The sequence below is a fragment of the Lonchura striata genome, chromosome Z, assembly GCF_046129695.1.
Source record: "Lonchura striata isolate bLonStr1 chromosome Z, bLonStr1.mat, whole genome shotgun sequence".
NCBI lineage: Eukaryota > Metazoa > Chordata > Aves > Passeriformes > Estrildidae > Lonchura > Lonchura striata.
The window spans coordinates 78,721,185-78,741,758 of NC_134642.1; the positions used below are offsets into that span (position 1 = coordinate 78,721,185).

General features: G+C 35.1%; 1 protein-coding gene across 1 annotated transcript in view; it reads right to left on the reverse strand.

Annotated features, from left to right (window-relative positions):
* Positions 1-1,496: 1,496 nt before the first annotated feature.
* The window catches only part of FBXL17 (F-box and leucine rich repeat protein 17), a 274,548-nt gene continuing 255,470 nt past the window's right edge, over positions 1,497-20,574 (reverse strand). The window contains exons 8-9 of the mRNA XM_021524805.2: positions 16,312-16,454; positions 1,497-3,380 (exon numbers count right to left, since the gene is read on the reverse strand). Of these exons, the coding sequence (XP_021380480.2) occupies positions 3,243-3,380; positions 16,312-16,454 (281 nt within the window). The 3' untranslated portion in view covers positions 1,497-3,242. The remainder of the gene's footprint in view (positions 3,381-16,311; positions 16,455-20,574) is intronic.

Sequence of the window (20,574 nt, forward strand, 5' to 3'; positions counted from 1 at the left end):
GTGTGTGGTGGCAAAATCTCTGATCTGCCCAAGAGCAGCCAATGTGCAGAGGGGTTAAGCGAATGGAGGATGACCACCCGTGAAGGACAGCCACAACAAACCAATCTTTCTTTGGCAGCAAGCTGGGTTTTGAGCCATGTAACAGAGAAGGCTGATAGGAAGCAGATCATGTGAGGTGAGATAAACTTTTTAGCATGCCCATGTCCTGCCTTGCACAACTGGCTCAGGTGTAAAACTCCCACTTGGGGTATCAGGATATTCACTGGTAAGCCTGAAGAGACTCATCCCATCTGATGGGGCTTAGGCTCAACTACACTATATACCAATACTAGTTCTGATATTTTTAAAAGAAATACGCTTTGTGCATGTTAAAAGACTACTACAATGTGCCTAGTACTGCATGGAGCACCTGCAAAGAAGTGAGGTATGCTATTGTGGATTTGGTATTTCACTACATTTCCCACTAATCTGGGAGCCTGGGCAAAGTGCCTTTGAACCTGCATGAGAAACATCATAGTAGCCATTCCCCTTGGTGAGACAAATTGCATGTGAACACTCCTCTCCACATAGCCTTTAGGTGGAGAGATGGGTGGAATGACCACCAGGTGAACTGAGTGTGCTTTAAGCCTTAATTACACCTGGATTTAAAGAGTCAACGAATGAAAATAGACATTATTTGTCTTTCTCCTACAACCACCTACCTCTTAATTCAGAATACACTTAAGAGTTTGTCTTAGCTCTTCCTGCAGGCTGAACAAGCCCATCCTAGAAATGTTTCTGGTAGGACAGAGCTGAGCCACAGGTTACCCTATCTTAACAGCAGGTTCCCACTAAGAATTTGAAGGAAAAAAGGACATTTTTTTCTGGTAAAGTAGGCCTTTGGGACCTAGGGAATCCAGAAACTGCCTCTGAGTTTTTAAGTTCACTCTAAGTTTTGCATATGAGAAAACAGGGGTAACAGGCAGTAGCTTTTCTTCCTCCATAATGATGATGTTTTCCCTGTATGACATGTCAAAGATGAGTGTGCATTATTATTTATTCCTCTAAAACTACTTTGGAAACCATTTATATAAGGACATTGAGGAACAATATGTGTCAACACTGCAATTAGAAAAACATATTTTCATCTAGAGTTCTTATACCATATAAAACTAAAATTAATTAGTCACGGTAAGATCTATTGATCAGTATGTTCATAAAACTGAGAGATGAATAGTCAGTAAAAGGCAAAAATACTGGAAGTAACTTATATGACTGAAGTAAATAGGGATGACCAGCCAGACCGATGATATTTTAAAAATCTGTACAGTTACAATACATTTTAGATGGAAAAAAAACCTGTGGATGTCATCTAGTTAAACTGTCAGTCACAGCAGGGCCAATTTACTAAGGATCAGCTGCAGCTGAGTTCTATCTATTCAGCAATGGAGATTTCAGACTCTCTGTTAGTACGGTCTAAGTACAGTTAGCAGCACACAAACAGAAAACATCACATCTTTCTTATTTTATTAAAATTTATTGTAAGATCAAAGGTCTCACAAAAAATAGAAACTTACAAATTGTGTGAATAGTTTTAATGCACTCATAAAGAGACATTAAAAGAAAATTGACTAAGATTCTGTACTATATCTGCAATATAATTGACTGGCTTTATTCTTAAAATATTGTTGCTATTTAGGAGTAAATAAACAGCATAGCATTACACATGTTCACAGGTATTTACCACTTATTTTAAACAAAATCTTTACGATATATTTTTTTTCCAGAGAAATTAGTTCATCCCCATTTTGAAAATTTATTTGAAATAAGAAAACATTCAACATCCTCACTGGAAGTAACGTGAGCTGATGTTTCTGTTGTAAAAAATTATGCTATGGAAATCAACAAATAGCTTTACAGGGTTATACAGCCATACTAAACAAGCTTCTATGTTATGCTGCATTAGGCCTTCTGGATTAGCAAAACATTTTGACAATAATGGCTACTTTTCAGCTGAAGCTTAAGCATTTCATAGTTTGGATTAAAATGCTGTAACCTTTAAAAAACAAATATCCAGTGTTACACATCTGACAACATTCTTAACCAAATGGTAATACTCTAAAGGTTAAGGCAACTCCAAATTGAAGCTGCAATGTCTGTATTTTTCACAATTCCCTGCTCAAATTTAACTCCTTAGAATGCAATGTGTGAGAGAGAGTGAGAGAGAGGCTGTGTGATACTCAGTTGCTGTTTGGTGTTAAACCATAACAGTCCCACAAAGAAAATGAATCACTTTACATGTTTAATTTGGGTATTTTCTTCCACATACTGTGTTAATAAGCACCTGATCCTACAAAATGATACCCACTATGGGACTCATGTTTAGGTGGCCTTCTCAAGGTAAGCACTATTTGCATTGGAAGATCCATTCTAAAATAAAACCACACAGGAAATGAGAGGGAGTCCTGTTATTGACTCATACCCATTCATCTGAATTTTCCAATTCATCAACAGAACAGCATAGGCAGAGGAGAGAAGTTCATTTGAAATAGACAGTAAATTTTTTCAGCCAAATATAATAAGCATCGTCAACTTATTTCTGACAGTTGATGTGTTCACTTGTTCCTTGTCTTCATGAAATGTAGCTGGCTATCATTGCTAGGGTAAGCACTCTTCCTCATTATTAAAATGTCAAGGTGGAAAGATTTTAATATCACTACAGCTTCCTATATTTCAAGAAAAAAAGGGAAGGAGTTGATAAAAAAAAATGGTCATTCACTGTAGATTTTTTTATTACTCTGTATCTTAAAGCCTCTGGTATAGATTTAGTAAATAAAAAGCATCAAGTTTAGTTCCCAGTTTCAACACAGGCCTCTGTTGATCAACTGCACTGGTGCTAGCACTGAGTTACCATTTACAGATCAAAGGAAACACACAGGACCAAGGCAAAGTAAACAGAGGAAAACAAGCTTAACATCTATAACTCAAACTATCCAGAGCACTAGTAGGAATCCACTTCAAGAAATTTGCCAAAGGCTTTTATAACTTTTATGCAAACAAAACCACAATGAATTTCTAAAGTTTTGCTTCAATATTTGTATTCAGTTGTACAGTACGTTAAAGTCAGTGTACAGCTTTTGCCATTTTATTGTAACCTCTGTAAACTCACAACTATATTGCATCATATGAAAGGTTATAAACCCTTCTGCAATCCCCATTAGATCTACTGAATGCAGCAGAGTGGAACATGTTGGTACAGAAAGTTAGAAGCCAGAAGACATATTGGGTGTCCAGCCCATTTGATAAGCTCGCTCCAGTGTTCTCTTGCAATCCTGCAGCACAGTACTGAAGGTTATATGTGGATATTGCTGCACCAGCTGCTCCACTGTGGCCTCGTTCACCTGCAACAGAAGAACAGAACCTGTGATATGCAGAAAATGAAGGAAAAGGGTAACATTAAGCAAGCTAGAAGAGTGGAAAAACTTTGGACTCTTGGGCAGACAGGGCTCCTCATTGTTACTGTAGGTTTAGGTGCATTTATCACAAAATAAATATAAAGAATGTAATGTCTGGTTAGAGAATGAAAAAAACCAAGCTCAAACCCCATGCTTTGATTTCATTGTAAAGGAAGAAGGTGGTTAAACAAATGCTGCCCAGAATAACAGATTTCTAACTTGGAATAGAAGCTATTTACTCAAAGTTGCTCAAGCAGACATACATTTAAAAATGTGAGATATTTTTTGGCTTTGGCAAATAAAAATTGATTACATCTATTAATTAATGGTACACTTATGGAGACATTAAAAAATGCTAAGTAATAACTCCACAATTAACTTTATTGAAATAAACTTGCACTATAGGGTTGCTATCAACAGGTGTTCAGTGAAAAGTAATAGATATCATTAATAAAGATAGGGAACAAAGATGAATTATGCTATGTTGCAGGTAATCAATTACTCCTATATGTCCTTTTTCCAAAAGGTAAAAGTCCTGCATGTCTTCACATACATCACTGGCAGAAGATTTTATTTTAGTCTTCTTTTGAGAGAATAACACTGCAGAATTGCGTTCAATATTTAAAACATACAAGATGGTTGGGACTGGGGTCTCCGTCTTAAATTTGAGATGCCAAAGTTAGCACATTTATTTTTCATGAGACAAAGTAATCAGATAAACCCAGCTAAATCTAACACCTTTACAACTCCAGTGCTGCAGTGGAATTAATTTGTCAATTATTTTAAAGATTATTGCAGTTCATATCACAGAGGTGAACAACTTCAGCCTTTAGACAAATAAAAGATTAACCTAAGAACCATGACTTCTAGTTGACTGTCTTTGAAATCTTTGCTGAACAACTGGACATTTTAAAACGCATTGATACTACAGTTACTGAATCACCTACATCAGTAGCATGTACAACTGATGGCATTGTTTGCTTTTCTTCCCTCAGTGTTCCAAATTCAAGGCCAAAGTAAAAAGCCAGACTGAAATGTTTACTACCATTACAGAGACCTGTCTTGTGAAAAATATTTTAAAGCACAGTAACCACAATATCCAATAATATTTTTGTCTTTAAAAGATAACAAGGAGAGCTTCCTTCTAAACAGTAATTGCACCCAATGACAAGGATAAATGAAAGGTTTAATATCCAGTTCTTCTACTTTGATAATAGAAATACTCAATCTTCATTGGAAGTTTCATCTAGCTGAGACTGACTTGGATAGAAAACTGGTTTAACTTCACAGCACAAACTGTACTTCTCTGGCAAATTGCTATGTTACAGTAACATTTTTCAGTGCTGAAAAACAAGAAGTGACTTTGAAAAAGTAAAATGAAATCAATGATAGCATAAGTCCCCCACAATATTTGATATTTACAGTTGAACACATACTTGGAAATTGTAAGCTACAATTCACAGAAATATTGCTTGGAATGGAAGAATCCCCAACGTAGCAGTAATGTGCTACTTTATGCGTATCCAAAAAACAGTGAAGAGTCTCTTTTCATTAGAGTCATGCTGCAGAGACCCATGGCAGAATCTATCACACTACCAGAAACTCCTCTTAATGATTAACTCAGCCACAACAATGAGGATGACAACTGACAGTGGCTTATTTGGCTCGTTCTTAGAACTTGAAGAAGATGCATTATTTATCTATTAGATAGCTGAAAATTCTGCTAGTACATAGAAGCTATGGTGATTTAGCACTTACCTGTTGGGCACTATTTGTTAGAATGGCACAGACATCATGGCTTTATAGCCAGTGTTATATGCATATTCTCTGTTATAAGAAATAAGTTAGGCAAATTCTTTACAAAGATGATGCTCACACACAGGAAGGTAGTAAACGCTCTCCATGCCCTGGTGTATTGGACTCAGGACATGTAAACAAGGCTCAGCCTAGCTAGGTGTAAGCTGATATATTTGCTACCAGGCTAACTTAGGCATGGCCCATGACACTTAGGAAGACAGAGGATATTACAATGGTATCTTTTAACTGGTATCTTAAAAACCTAGGAAGAAATCTATAGTACACCACCTCTAAGTGTTTGTCTTAATTTTTTTCTGATACAATTATTACTAGATAAAATTTTTTGCTATTTGCTGTTAATACTTTGCTAAACAGAAGAAGGAAGCTTTTGGCATCAAGTGCCAAATAAAGTTACAAAATAAACATGAATATGAGGAAGGCAGATAAAACCATTGCAAAGTGCCACTGACAAAAACAGCTGTTTTATGACCAAAGCCTGTAGAGTAGAATCTTTTCTCCATTTTTTACTGGAGCATTAAACAAATATTTTAAATTAGGCAACAAATTGTGTTATAACTTGTTGTTAAACAGTAAAATAATGACAAATCCTATGGGTGTATTTGGAACTGTGACATTTACAGAAAGAAATTACTTTGAGTCTGAAAAACTGACTTTACTCTCATGATAAAGGAAAAAAAATATCTTACTAAGCTTCATGATAAATTATTGAATATATGTAACTTTAAGTTAAATATAAGTGTTTTTAATCCTGAGACTAAACAACAAGGAGTTAAAAATTATGCCAAACTAAATTCAATGTAAGATTACAAAACAGAACGAGAAAAAAAATTGGCAGTGGGAGAAACAACCTGGATCCAGATATGAGAGAAAAAGTATTCCCTATCTTTTTTTTTGATACCTTTTCTTTACCATAAGAAAAGTCAGATCAGACACTAAAACAATTAAAAACTTTTAGTATTTAAAATTCTTCCCACTATTGGACTAAAACTGCACTATCTGAAAAACAGGAAAAAAAAAAGAAATAAAATTTTATTCTTTGTTAATGAATGCGAAAAGTCATATCTAAGTCAACTTTTTTAGTATCCTTGTCATCATTTCCCAAGTGGTAGGATTAAGATGAAAAGAAGTCTTATGCCCAGCCATTAGAACACAAGCCTCTGTCTCTTTGTTAAGATCAGCCTGGCTGGTGATAAAACAGAAGTACTGAATGTCATTCCCCAAATAAGTTCATTACACAAACAGAACAATTTTCCCTTCTGAGGTTAAACATTCTTGTTCAATGAATAAAAACTAAAAATCTCCACATCTTTAAATGCTGTAAAATGTATTTTTCTTTCACAGACTTTCATTAATCTTAATCTTTTGAGTTGTCAAAAAAAAAAAAAAACAAAAAAACAAACTACTGTCTGAAGATAAACTACTTAGATTATCTAATACATAATCATTCATCTGAATTTGAATAGCTCTTCAATTATATTTTAACACATAATGAGAGAATGCACCCTGTATCATTAAGCATGAAAGTAATAGGATTGTGCAAAATTCTGGTCATCAAACAAAAAAACCAAAATAACAACAAAGACTGGCTTGAAAAGTATTTTTTCTTTCTGAAATAAGAATTTATCTTGGGCCAAGGAATAGATGAAAAAAACAAAACAAAGGAGAAGATAGGTTACAGAAAATGGCAAGACTAAGTGGTATAATCTCTCTTTAACTCAATTAGAGTACTTACCTAGAAGTCATATGTTTGAATACTTTTTACTTAAAGACACTTGAACACATATTGCCTATTTCCCAGAAGAATGCTCTTGACTTTGTGACAAATATTATCTGGGGTAGGACCTCCTTAACTTCTTCATCTAATGACAGTGTGGTTGTGTAGACAGCATTTAAATATTATCCATGCTAGAGAACATTTCTCATGTGATACTTAGCAGTTCATCTTGGGAAGAAGAACAACAACACTCTTCTAGTCCCTGTAAAATGCTACACTGGCAAAAGGGTTTTGTGAGTGCCTCTTTGGAGAACTTTCATCACCACTCTGCTATGTACACACAAAATATGGCTGAAATACTGAGAAAAATGGGAAATCAGTGTTCAACACTCTTACTCTCCTTTAGGTAAAATGATATGCCCATAACAGAAAGCCTGAAAACTACCACCAACCTGTTAATATTTTTTCTAGAATAAAGTAACCAACACTTATGAGCTGATTTTTTCCACACTCAGGGTAAACTGAAAGCTACTCAAAATGAAATATTCATTCATATTTTGATCTAGCATGCTATATTTACTCATCTAGTCCTATTGCCAGTATTTACTGATTTGGAACACCATTTGTCTGACACAGAACATCTTCAGAAGTTTATGTTATTCCACCTTCCACAAGTTTTCATGAAAAATTCAAAACGCAAGCAAGAATAATTATTAGGTAATTTTAATTTTTTTTTCCTTTTAAGTCTGCTGTGTCATTTGTTTTTAGTGATAATTTCAGCAGTTTTCTTTCATTTCTAGCTTCTAAAATTAGCAATTTCTAAATATCAAATTATTCCAAAGGGCTAGGATTATTTTTTTAACCTAGTGTTTTCATTATGTCCCTATAACAGATCTTGTTAAATTCAAAGGATGAATTCAAGTTTTCCTAATCCTGTTAGGGCAAATTAGAGATTACATTTGAAACCATCAGCCAAACCAGGCATTTCTTTTTAATGAGGCTGATACCTTCATTCACTGCTCAGGAACAGAAACAGAGGTATAGGGGCTTTTCCAAAACAGGACTTTCCTAGTTACTTTTCCTTAGCTTGTCTTTAGTTGATATAATATCCTGAAAATCTTCTCTTTCACTAAATTGCCAAGAATGGTAAGATTTGATACTGATCTCCAAAACTCCTCCAATAGTTGCATCAGGATCAGTCTTAGAATGTAGTTCTGACTCTAAAGCTGTTAAAATGTGCCAAGAATGTCTATGATATCTACAGCAATACTGAAAAGTAAGAGTAGAGTCATCACTTAAACTGCAAGTTTTATGAAGATCTACACAGTGCATGAGTATTCAGTGTTAATCTAAAGAGTTTGATCAGTTGTTCTCAATAACAAAACCAAAAAATCTTCACATCTTAATGACTTCAGTTTAATGACCAGCTGATTTGATAATTGAAAAGAAAAACTTATCTCAATTCCAAGTTCATAACTGAAACCAATAAGCAGTTAAATAAATAAAAAAGCTAAAGTTTGCAAAACTGCATTACTAGAACTTCACACAAAAAATCTGCTTGTGCCACTCAGACCACCATTAAAGGATGACAGCTAAAATAATCTCTGCATAGCATCTAACCTAGCCCTTGACAGGGGCATTGGCTGGCTGATTTCTGAGGACAACACAGGTTGTTATCTACAGTTATACAACTTTATAATGACTTTATAAGTCATTAATGAAAAATAACAGTCTGGTTTATAACACCCTGAGTCAGCCATATCTGTACGGAATGGCATTAATAATACATAGAACTGCTAGCTTAATCTTAGAAATCTAGTACTTGCTAAGAATTTTAGGGAAGTGTTAGCAGATGAGAGGTATCGTTCAGACCAAAAGATTTTGAGGGCTGCCATACATATAGTTAGGTGAGAAAAATGGCACAAGTATTATCATTTCTACATACAACCAATCACAAAATCAATTTCACACAGAATAAATGCAAATGGATTTGAATCCAAAGGGCTTTCTTACAATATTGTTGGCATTTTACTTATGAAGTGGTATTTCAGCATTAGGGCTACTGAAATGTTTGTGCACTTCTGTCTCAATACACATACAGAGCTATTGCATGAAAGCCAAATTTGTATGCAATGGTCAAAGAAATCATTGTCATTGTGTGTATTCATAATGATAGATATGGAAAAACTCTTTATGTTTCTATTTCTCAAATTTTTACAAAAAAATCTAGTATATACACACTTAGAGTTATAAGTAAAACATTTCCACACAGTCTTTCTCTTCTCTAAGTTGTATTTTGCTTCCTCAAGTGAGTGTCTTATAAAAAGTGTACTTTGATTTTTTTTTTTTGTGCTAATAGTTGAATGAATTATATTCTCAGGTGGCCCAATTATAACTGTTGCCTGTAGCCATAACAAAATTAAAGATTTCTGGAAATGTTTTGTGTGAAGTGTAGTTCATCAACTAAGACAGACATACTCCACAGAGTTTCAGTTGCCTTTATGCCCAGGGGCAGAACCCTTGTTTAGGACTTTAACAAAATAACAGCACTACCAATATTAGCACAATATCCTATAGTCCAAGTAAAGTCCCTTACAACCTGAGAAAATAATGTATTTTGACTTAGAGGATGCTATTATTGAAAAAAAGGCAGAAAAACAATCACATATGCACACACACACAAACACTGTATTTGTAAACACATAAATAATTAAATTGGCAAGTACAGTCTGTACAGTGCTATTTTATCATGGCATCTGACAACTTAATTGTGTTAAACCCTAGCAATTAATTACCCATTTATATTTGTAAAGGTAAAGGAGTATGAAAACAGAAATATCTGCAATCTTTTCTGCCATGTGAATTGAAATAAATGGAATGCACAAGTCTTCTAATATTCCATGGCAGCACTTTTGGATTCCAGAAAGTCTGACAAGGTTGCTTGTGGACTATACCTACTTTACAGTTCTTGTTTAAATCTCACCTGAAAGGAATGAAATGCATTGTTGTGGTTGTTTTCTCATGTGAATACTATTGCCTCAAACTGCAAACTAGCAAGACCCATTTCAGATCTCTGTAGGGATGCAGTTTTCTGCAACACACTATTTTTAATTGAAGTTGTATAAGTAACAAAGGTTTCACTCTCAATTTTCTTCTTATTTTTCTATTAAAACAGAGAATGAGAATTTTAAAGGAGCCTTTCAGTTTGGCTGTTTATTTGGTTTGCTAATTCTGTCCATTTCGTCAGATGAACTTCTAGACTGCACCTATATTTCCAGGTAAAAATATTACCAGTATTATACATATTTCAAAAACTTTTTCCTTCTAAAAATTGCAGATAATAAAGACACAGATGCAGTGAAATGACAGTGGTAATTTATATAGTGATAAATATTCTTTCAGATTACTTTCAGCCTGTTGAATTAATAACACTGAATATTTTCCTTCCTACTTGACTACATTAACAATAATTTGAGCACATTACTGTAATACCTGTCAAAATGACGACACGTAAAACTAACAAGAGAAGTCTTTCTCAAAAGTTGCCAGCTGGCAAAAATAACTGGAAGTTCCAGGGAGCAATGCTTCTAAATAAATTTCTCCCTTTAAATTGTTTTCATTCATAAAAATGCTGACCAGTTCACATTGCAGTCTTTCTTAATAGTTGGCCTTGTCATGATTTTTAGCTGTTGATCATCACCTGAGGGTCCATCTTTCTCTTAGAGAATGACATGGTCAGGTCAGTGCTTTTTAGAAATAAGGACAATTTCATAAATTATGGAAAATTCCATCTTCAGCACAGTACTATGGAACTGCTGCAGGGGTATCAGCTTGGAGAATAAAAATATTTTAGCAAAGAAACAGTTAAGCTAGAAGAGCAAAATCTTTAGCTTGTATAAAAACCCTTTCTTTTTGTGTGTGTTTTAGCAGATGCTTTCGTTTACACACATAATGGATCTGTTATCCTAGTTAGCTAGGGGGAAAAAGCCAAAAGTAGTATTGTTCAGACCTTTAAAATTGTATTGAAAACCAAAGTGAGATAAATGTTATTCTTCTTTTGTTGTGGGATAGCTGTGGTTTCCTTCTAATGAAATTCACAGATCTCATGAATCTGAAATCTTCATTATTCATAGAGATGTATCAATTGCAGCTCCTACATTATACATATAAAACTTAATAAAATACAATTCCTTTTTAATATGCAGCAACATACTTGAACAAATTATAGCAATTTAAGAGAAAAAAGGGCTACAGAATTTTTCTTAAAGAGAAGGATTGGATATTTTCATTCCTCTTCAAATCACAAAACCATAATTTCAAATCTCAAAATGAACCCCTTGTAATATAAAAGAAGAAATGGTAGCAATTTGGCAGGTTTTCTGATCAGGCTAATGATAGCATTTTCTGAAAGTGGAATGCAAATTGCTGTGATAATTATATTAAAACAAGCCATGGCTCTGTATTCTCACTCTTCTGCCATTGATTAAGAACAGTTTAGCTCAAAAGTATATTGGAAATTGAAAGATGTATCTCTAGAACCTAGGATATATAAAAGAGCTAATGTTCTTTTTCATTTATCTTCAGTTGCAGACTAGCTGTGTAAATTAAAAGCTTGTGAGTGATGGATAAAAATGTTTCTCTTAAACAACAGAAGCTCCACTAATGATTTCTGTCTTCACTGAATATGTATTTACAAGTATTTGTAAAACAGGTTTTGTAGAAGGACAAAGTGATAAATTATATTAAAAATCCACATATTGTCTAGGAGTCTTATTCTTACTTAAGATGTAAATGATTTCTTAACTTACTATTTTTTATTTTTAGGGATCATCTATCTTTCTTCCTCTGGGAACACAAAATAGTTTATCATTTTGTCAGTTGTACTGACCATCAACTTCTGTGCTCTAATATCTCAGCAAAAAGAGAATAGGAAATATATGCTACAATTTCTCTGAGAAAGAATCTGGAATAAGCTACAGGCTTTCAGAAGTATTTTCATGAAAAGCAACCATGTATTTTCTGAGAAATTCGTCTCAAAAAATGGAAAGAAAAAAAGAAAGGAAAAAGAAAACCAAGGAATAAGGGCCAACATGACTTATCAACTATGTTGTGTATCCTCTCACAGACAACTTTGTTGGACTCTCTTAATTTCATTTCATTCACACCATAGTGGTGAATAATGAATTTTGTGGCCTCTGTTTTTCAGTGTGATTTTTCTGCCTATTTTCCCAAGAAATGTCTCCTGCATTTATGTGGGAGCACTGTTGATAACTGCTACAAATTGCACCACAGTTATAGGAAAAGGATCTTGAAATATGAAAATTGAGTGTGAGAAAAGTTGCAGGAAGATTACTGTTCAACCAGTCAAGCTATCACCCAGAAAACAAAACAACAACAAAAAAACCAACAAAAAGCACCCCCCCCAAAAAAAAACAATTAAAAAAACCCACAAAAAAAAAAAACCCACACCCAAAAAACCCCAAACCAACAACAAATTTTTAGTCCCTATTTCCTAGTTGAAACCCAGCCATTTCCCCCAAGGGTAAAGATTTCAAGTTGTCACTATTTAAAGCCGTTTCACTTCTTGTGAGAGCACAAGAAAGAAGTGCTATAAAGACATCTTTCAAATGATAGAAATAAATAGTATGGCGAAGATTACCCTTTTACTCCATTTTTTAAAATATGAGATACAAAATATACCAAAATAATTAATTAATTGACTAGAAGAAGTAACTAAGATCTAGGTCAGTTTAATTATAAGAATGTACAGTACACTGTGTTCAGAAAGAAAAGCTTGAAATGTGCATTTAAATCTGTTATTTTGAAGCAGGTGTAATTTTATGCCCTTAGGATGCAAGAAAAGCTCTTAGGAATTCTGATGTCAGTGTTTGAGGGAGGAAAGAAAGCATGCTGTAACTGCCCACACCTTTCTCAAGGTACTTAAAGTAATTAAAAGAAAGGTTCAATTATATTTAAAATATCCCCTTTCCTAAGCTGTAATAAAAATACAGAGCTACAATTAAAATTTAGTTGGAAGAATGGACAGTCATGTTCTCATTCTGCTGTGGGGAACTAACCTAAGTGGATTTAATATAACCCCTTGTTATGCTTTTCTGGGTGTTTTCTGGCATGACAGACCAAGAGCTGCTGCGCTCCCAGGCAGCACCAACCTGCCATGGACACCCACACAGCCAAATCAAGTCCTAAAACACAACCTTGGGCCGCAGCCCCCGGCAGCACAGCACTCCCCTGTGCAGAGGAATGGGAGTTTGTGGTGCACCCTGCTCCCAGAAGACCCTGAAGGGGTGACAAGAAGGAACAAAGCCTGGCTCGCTGCCCCTGGGAGCGCGGCACAGCACAAACACGGGCAGGAACACCAGAATGCAAAACAGAAATGCTTTCTCTTTCATGCCTTTTCCAATTACAAGCCTATAAAATGTCCTGCTTAGGCCTCAAATGACTACTGATTTTGTCTGTTACTGCTTTCAAAAGAAATAGAGACACAGAATGGCAACATTTTCTTTCTATGGAGCACATGACTTGTGCAGACCTGAGTGCTGCCTGGTGCCTGTACAGATGCACAGATGTACACAAAATTTATTTGCACAGTCAATACTCTGTCCTGTGAGAGAGATCAGAAGGGAGAAGAGCCTAGCTGCTTCAAGTACCTGTTCATGTTGGTATGCAGACAAGTGGGGAATTCTTTTGTCCAGAATGTAGGTATTTAAAAACGTTTAGAATCTACTTTAGATTACTTTCCCACTTCAGGAGGTTTGCATGATAGTCTCTCAGATGTATCCCATCTGATACAGAAAAGTTTCAACTGAAATATATGCTATCATTATGATGATCTCATAGTAAAGTCAGTATTTTTTAATGTGATTTCTCAAAACAATGTCATCTATTTTAAAGCAAAGGCCATATTGCTCCTGTGGTGTGCATGTTAGATGGTAGGAAAAATGATAAAAAGAAAGGTCATGGAAATAGCAGTTTGATGAAAAATGAATAATTTTATTATTTTCATGGTGTGGATCAATAATGCTTTGCATCTACTGAAACACATTGCCTGGAGGCACTTGGATAATCAATGGCATAAAACAGAGACTGCCTTTACCCAGGCTCACAGCCTCTCTTGATCTTTCTGGGGAGGACCCTTGACGCCTCTAATTTATGTCAAGTGCATATCAAAGAAATTCCAAAAAGCCTGGCTCATAAAGAGTGTTTTAGTGGTACCCATTTGAAGTCTACTTACATATGTTCCTTATGTAACTGTGTTTAAGTAATTTCTTTCCAAATGCCTGGGAATTCTTAGAAAGGCATAAAAGCTACCTGGCATGAGCATAATAGTCAGTACCTCAGAAAAGGAAGCTTGGTTAGATGGGACAAATCTTCAAACCTCTCCACTGCAAGCTGACAACAGTACAAAGATAAGAATTTTGGCCAACTGGGAGTGTAAATAAACCCTTCTGCACCACCCAATAATTCTCTGTAATTGTGTGCTGGACACTGACATTTTTAATTTAATAGAGCAGCCACTGGAAAAAATTAGTTCTGCATGATACTGGGGAGAGACAGTTGAGAACACAATTTTGTTCAGTAATTTCTCTGTTCGTTTGCAGTGGAAAAAGGGAGTTGGCATCTCCTAGCTGCCAAAAACCCCTTAAATCAAGGATACTTACTTCATTCTGTCTGTGGAGCTATTCTTCCCATCAAGGCTTTGCAAACAAGAAAAAAATCCCCAGTGGTAGTCCCACTACTGCACTGTTCACTGTAACAGTTGACGAATTTCTTAACATCTTTTTGCTACCATACTTTGAATACTTGCAGATCACACACACACTTGCAGGCACACAGTCAACAGCAACTTTTCTATCTTCTCTAAAGCTTTCTTAAGTAATATTTTTTTCTTTTAGCAGTTGACTCCTGTAACACAAAAGATGCTGTATACGCCTCCAAAGAACTAGAAAAACATTTATTTACCAGCAATTAGAGGAATACAGACTGTAGTACATGTCTACAAAAACGACATATAGTTTAACTTATGAGGCAGTAAAGCTTGTTTTCAACATCAAGAGCATTGATTTTCTATAGCAGTTAAAGACAGGATAAAATTATTGCACTTATTAGATCCTTGTTGATTGTTCAGCATTAGCTAAATTCACAAAATAAATACATGTGGGTATTTATTTGGGTCAGGTCTAATTCCCAAGGTCAAGTTATCCTTTTAACATTTTCTAAGTACATAATCTTAGCACAATCCATCAAAGAGATTCACACACTCTTTTTGTCTGCTGGCTCTTATAAAACACTAATGTTTAGGAGATTAGAGTGAACTCAGCTTTGATAGACAGAGCAATTCTTCCAAAGTGCTCAACCTCCTTGCAAACTAGAAATTGCCTAAGGCTGGCTTTGCAAAATGCAATTTCTAATTTTACCACTGACCTGAACATTATTATTCCTTGCCATTTGAAATGCTGTGTTTTGTCACTGTCTTCTATAGTGCACTGTGAAGGATGCCAGGTAATGGTTTGGAGCACGATGTTTGTTAGACTAAAACCTGTTTTTCCATGGAGTGTATCCAATCAGAAATCCACAAGCCTGAGAGATGCTTATGATGGGCATCACAGCCAGAAATTTTGTTGATAATGGCTCGAAAAGAAACAATTCCTGCAGGGTTATGTGAAGACTTAAGGTCAGAGACTCTGGACCTCTGATGATTTTTCTTGTAGCTATTTCTACTGTGTTCCCTGGCCTCTTGATCTTTCTTCTAAACAGGAACATGATTTCTGAAGGCTATATACATGGTGAAGTGGACATGGACTGCCTTTTCTTTTTTTCTTCTAATGATAAAGAGCTAAAACTTACAGACATCCTTACTATTTTCCAAGTATAAAGCTACATAGTAAGAAACAGTATTTTTTTCTCTTTTTAGCATTATGTTAACTCACTCTTGAAGTAACACGAAATATTTTTTTCCTTTCTTTTTAAGAAACAAAGTAATCTGTCAAAGTTATGACATGACATGCCAACCACTTTCAGACAAAAATATTCAAAAAGTGTCAGAGGGCAGATTTTACAAAAAACTTTTGTGAGCACCTCAGTCTGTGAGTGTAACCTACAGGTGTATTTTTAAAATCTACATCAGCAAACATTTATAATGCTCCTTCTAATCCTCTGTGTGCCTTTTGAGCTTCCTATGTAAACACAGCACACAAGAACACTTGCTACAGTAGTGACTACTGAACAATTTTGCTGAGAAGAACATAAATCCTGCTGCCTCCCTCGCACACACAGGAACACTATCACACTTAGAATCAGGCACTAACTCAGGCAAAGGCTCCTTACCTGATCACATCTCATCAGTCCCAAGTATCGGAGGGATTTGCTGCGCTGAGCAATCTGGGTGGCTCCACGGTCCGTGATCTCCTTGCACCACCCAACATCCACCGTCTCTATTGTCATGCTGTACCTCCCAATGGCTATCAGGGCTGCAAGGACAGGAAAGGCATGAAATACACAGCTCTGCAACCTCAGCTCCATGCACACGCTGAACAATGCTGAAATTGAGTTTTGAGAAGCAGTTCTCGTGCACTTTGTAAACATTCATATGACATATGGCATAATATTTCATAATTCTCAACTATGTAAAAACTGTCTCTTCAAATTGAAAGTACATACATGTCCAAACACACACAAACACACAGATAAACATATATTCCTATATATTTTTCTATCAATCAAGATAAATGGACCAATTAGCAGACATAATGTATAAAAATTATTTTAATTACTTTTTTCAGAAGAAGAAAGTATCAATTATTAAAATGGAAATAAGTACAAAATAAAACCAATTCTATCTCACTTTTCAGAGAAAATTACTGACTTTATACTACTAACACTTTTTTCCCAGGAAAACAATACTACAAAGACAGCACTGAGATTAACAGGACATTTTGTTAGTCAATAAAACATAGTTTTAGAAAACCCGGCAGGAAATTTCCTGCCATACATTCTACAATTATATTCTAAAATTGCATTTTTTCTCGTTGTTCATGTTGGTGATGTAAGAACAATGGTGTGTTGCACTTTCACTTTTTCTTCACAAACACCTTTCCATTTAAAAATAAAGAGTTAAAAAGGTCATAAGGAATTAAAAGAAAAATTTGAACATTTATTAAAGGAAAACAAAGAGGATCTGGAAGTTCTGAATGGGCTGAAAAAAGGTAGGAGAAAGACAAGGGATCTGAACTGACTGGGAAGGTTTTGTCATGATATGACAATGACATAGAAGATAAAAATCACTGGCACTCTGGTTACCATGGACTATAGCACTTTTCAGAAATATGGACTCAGGAAGTCAAGCTGGGATTTATTAACAGAAATTTCAGCAGCTAAAATTTCAGTCTAAGAAAAAAGGCCATGGTTTCTGCTGTAGAAGTCAGCCACCTGCATATAATCAAGGAATAGGATGTTCACACAGTTTGTAACTCCAGTTATAAGGCAGCTGAAAAGGAAGATGAAGGAGTGACTTATTCCAAGTAATGTGTGTATCTTTAAAGAGTTGATTTTTCAGCAGCTATGGGGTTGTTCTGTTCATGCTACATTCCCAAATGTCAGGGAAAAAAAAAAAAAAGAGGAGTTACAAAGAGCTGGTAGCTCTTGATATACAAGATATTGATCTTAGCTAAATCAGCATGTAAATGAGATCTAGAAGAACAAAAAAGGAGCCCACCTCACCTTCCAGTGGTTCTGCAAAGAACTGTATTGCTGGTGTACAGCAGTGAGGGTACTTGGATTATTTATAAATATCTAGCTGGACCCGATTAGCAAACAAAATGAGCCAAAAGATGCCAGAAACATTCTCAGAAGCTCTGGAAGGGGAAGTAGTGCATAATTTCTGTCTTGCAGCAGTTTTCCAAAATATTAAGTGAATTTTGTTACTGACATATTGAATGTATGACAAAAGCACCTATGTCGTTTCTTTATGGTTTCACTGATATTTGTAGGATAATACAAATTTCCTGGTCTCTTTCTAGTACATCTCTTGAAAAGAAGTCCTAATTTTGCAATATATATATATATATATATATATATATATATATATATATATATATATACATATATATATCAGAAAATAAACTTTGTACTTTTTTTAGACACCTTTGAAAATATCACTATAATAAAAAGTATGGATAGTCAGAACCTTTCTGAATATATTTTTCAATAGGAAAAACTATAGTAATTATAGATTATTGTACCTCCACTCAAAATATTATAGATTTGAAGTAGTGAAAAAATACTGAAATCCTATTTATTCTACATTAGAATAATATAAGTTCATTTGAATATTTTGCCACTGTTTGTAAAGTTATAACCATAGTTTGCTATTTTCAGTGCTTCATGTAAAACTGACAAAGAGAAGAAAATCAACAGAGAATATTTTCATGGAAGTGCCACTAAAGACCATCAGAACACACTGACAAAATCTGTCCCCATATTAGCAGACATCTCTCTGGAAAACCAAATATTTTGACAAGAGCATACAACGTTATACTGAAGTCATATACTACTACAGTTTATCTATCTAACACCAAGGTATGCCATTTGAAAACTCCAGTGACCACATTTTCTGGAAATTTCCATGTGTGGAACTGCACCCATACAAGAACACTCTGGGTTAGAGAATAGACACATTATGCAGTTTTCTATCAGCATTCAGCAGTGGGAGATAAAGAAAGGCCATGAGAACCAGTGAAAATGTAACAACAGTTTTCCAGAACACATTCCTCACGTGAAAAATGTGGCCAGGGATTTTCTAAACTGGGGTTTATGCCTCTGTACTCTCATAAATTCATCTGATCAGTCTTGTAGCCCACAGATATAACATCTATAATATCCTGTGGCAAGGAATCCCGCAGTTCAGGATCCTTTCCTCTTTCAAAAATCATCTTTCCTTGTGGGAAATGCTTCCTGGAAATCCCAACAGACTGTATCAACCAGGTCTTTATTGCTTCCTGACTTCTCCAAAGTAGTGAAGTACAACTTCTCTTAACAAAAGCTGTGTGAACTCTTCCTGGATACGTTGCATTTATTCACATGTTCACTAAATGCATTCCATATAATAACTAACTCGCCTTATACAGACACCAGATTCACCAGTTAATATTTTTTTGATCTTCCCAAAAACATTTTTTAAAATACTTCTGCAAGGCAACCCTGTGGTAGTAGGCAGGTTTAAGTGAAGGATTACATAGTGCAGATAGGAGCTTGGCTATTTCATCCTCAAGTTCTTTTACTGAGTACACACATGTCTCCTGCTTGTATGAGCAAAACACTTTAAGCCACAAGTTTCAGCTAATAAAATGTTTGCATTGCTCAACAGCTTTTCTTCCTCTGTGCATTTGCCCACAATAATCAGAATACATTGCTATTCTTCAAAAGCCGGACAGTATTTTAATGAGGACACATGCAGCAAAATGCTTACAAAACTAGGTTTGAATTCTGTAACTTGAGAACTTGTAGCACAATCAGCAGTGAATAGCCAAAAGTGTGTTTCAACACTAATGACAGCCAGGCTTAAAAACATGGTCAGCGATCAAAGGGAAGAACCTGACACACTTAAATTAAGTAGAGAAGGATACACAAAAACACTCCGAGAAGTTTGAAGATGTTGGCTTTGACATACGAACCTCTCTTTTTTTTGAATATTTAAAAAGGCATCCAATTATTTTTCTCCTTTTTATAGTCCCATTTATTTTGGCAAAAGCAACATACCATATTTCTTTTTGCAGTGCTAGGTTTGTGGAATGGAAATCAACTGAAGTACAGCTCCTACTCTGCAGAAGAGAAAGTGTAATGACTCCGACTGGAATTGGAAAATCACCCCTACTGCCTTGAGCTGTATCAAGCAAAACTGTTTCTTTGGTTGTAATGGCACTTGGCTATTGAAGTTGAAAGGACCAGGTTTGTAGAAAAGGGAAACATCTTCTGGATGATCAGCTGGAATAGTTGAGAAAACAGACAAATTCTGTCCATAGTGCACTACCACTAAGAGCAAATTGTAATTTAACCTCACTTTATTTTAAACTGATCAAATTAAACTGACACATGTAAATGCATCTGCTGCTACAGACAGAAATGTCTATCAGAGGGAAGGACTTCCAGCGACTGCAATGTGGGTGTTGGCATCAAGTCTAAGGTTGCTACAACAGAAAAAAAAAATCTTTTCTATAAGCAACTTTTACTCTGAAGTAGTTTTTATGTCTGGAAAAAAATACCGCAGGTTTTGCATAATATTATCAAATACAACTTTTTGGAAATCTGGTGCATTGAGCACAATTATGTCCAATTAAAAATATTTTTTAATGACATGCACCTACTACACTGTAGTGTAGTTCCTTAATCAATAAATTCTATTTCATTTTAACTGAAAACAAACCTCTGTAAGGCTTAACTGTGTTTCTGTATTCTTCTTGTTATTACCTAAAATGCAAATGTACAAGGAACTTCATTTGGTTCAGTGAAGCTTGGACAAAAAAGCTTTTAAAAGTTAATTATGATTGGTATGATCCTTACCAGGGCATTATAGACATATATGAATTAAAGCAA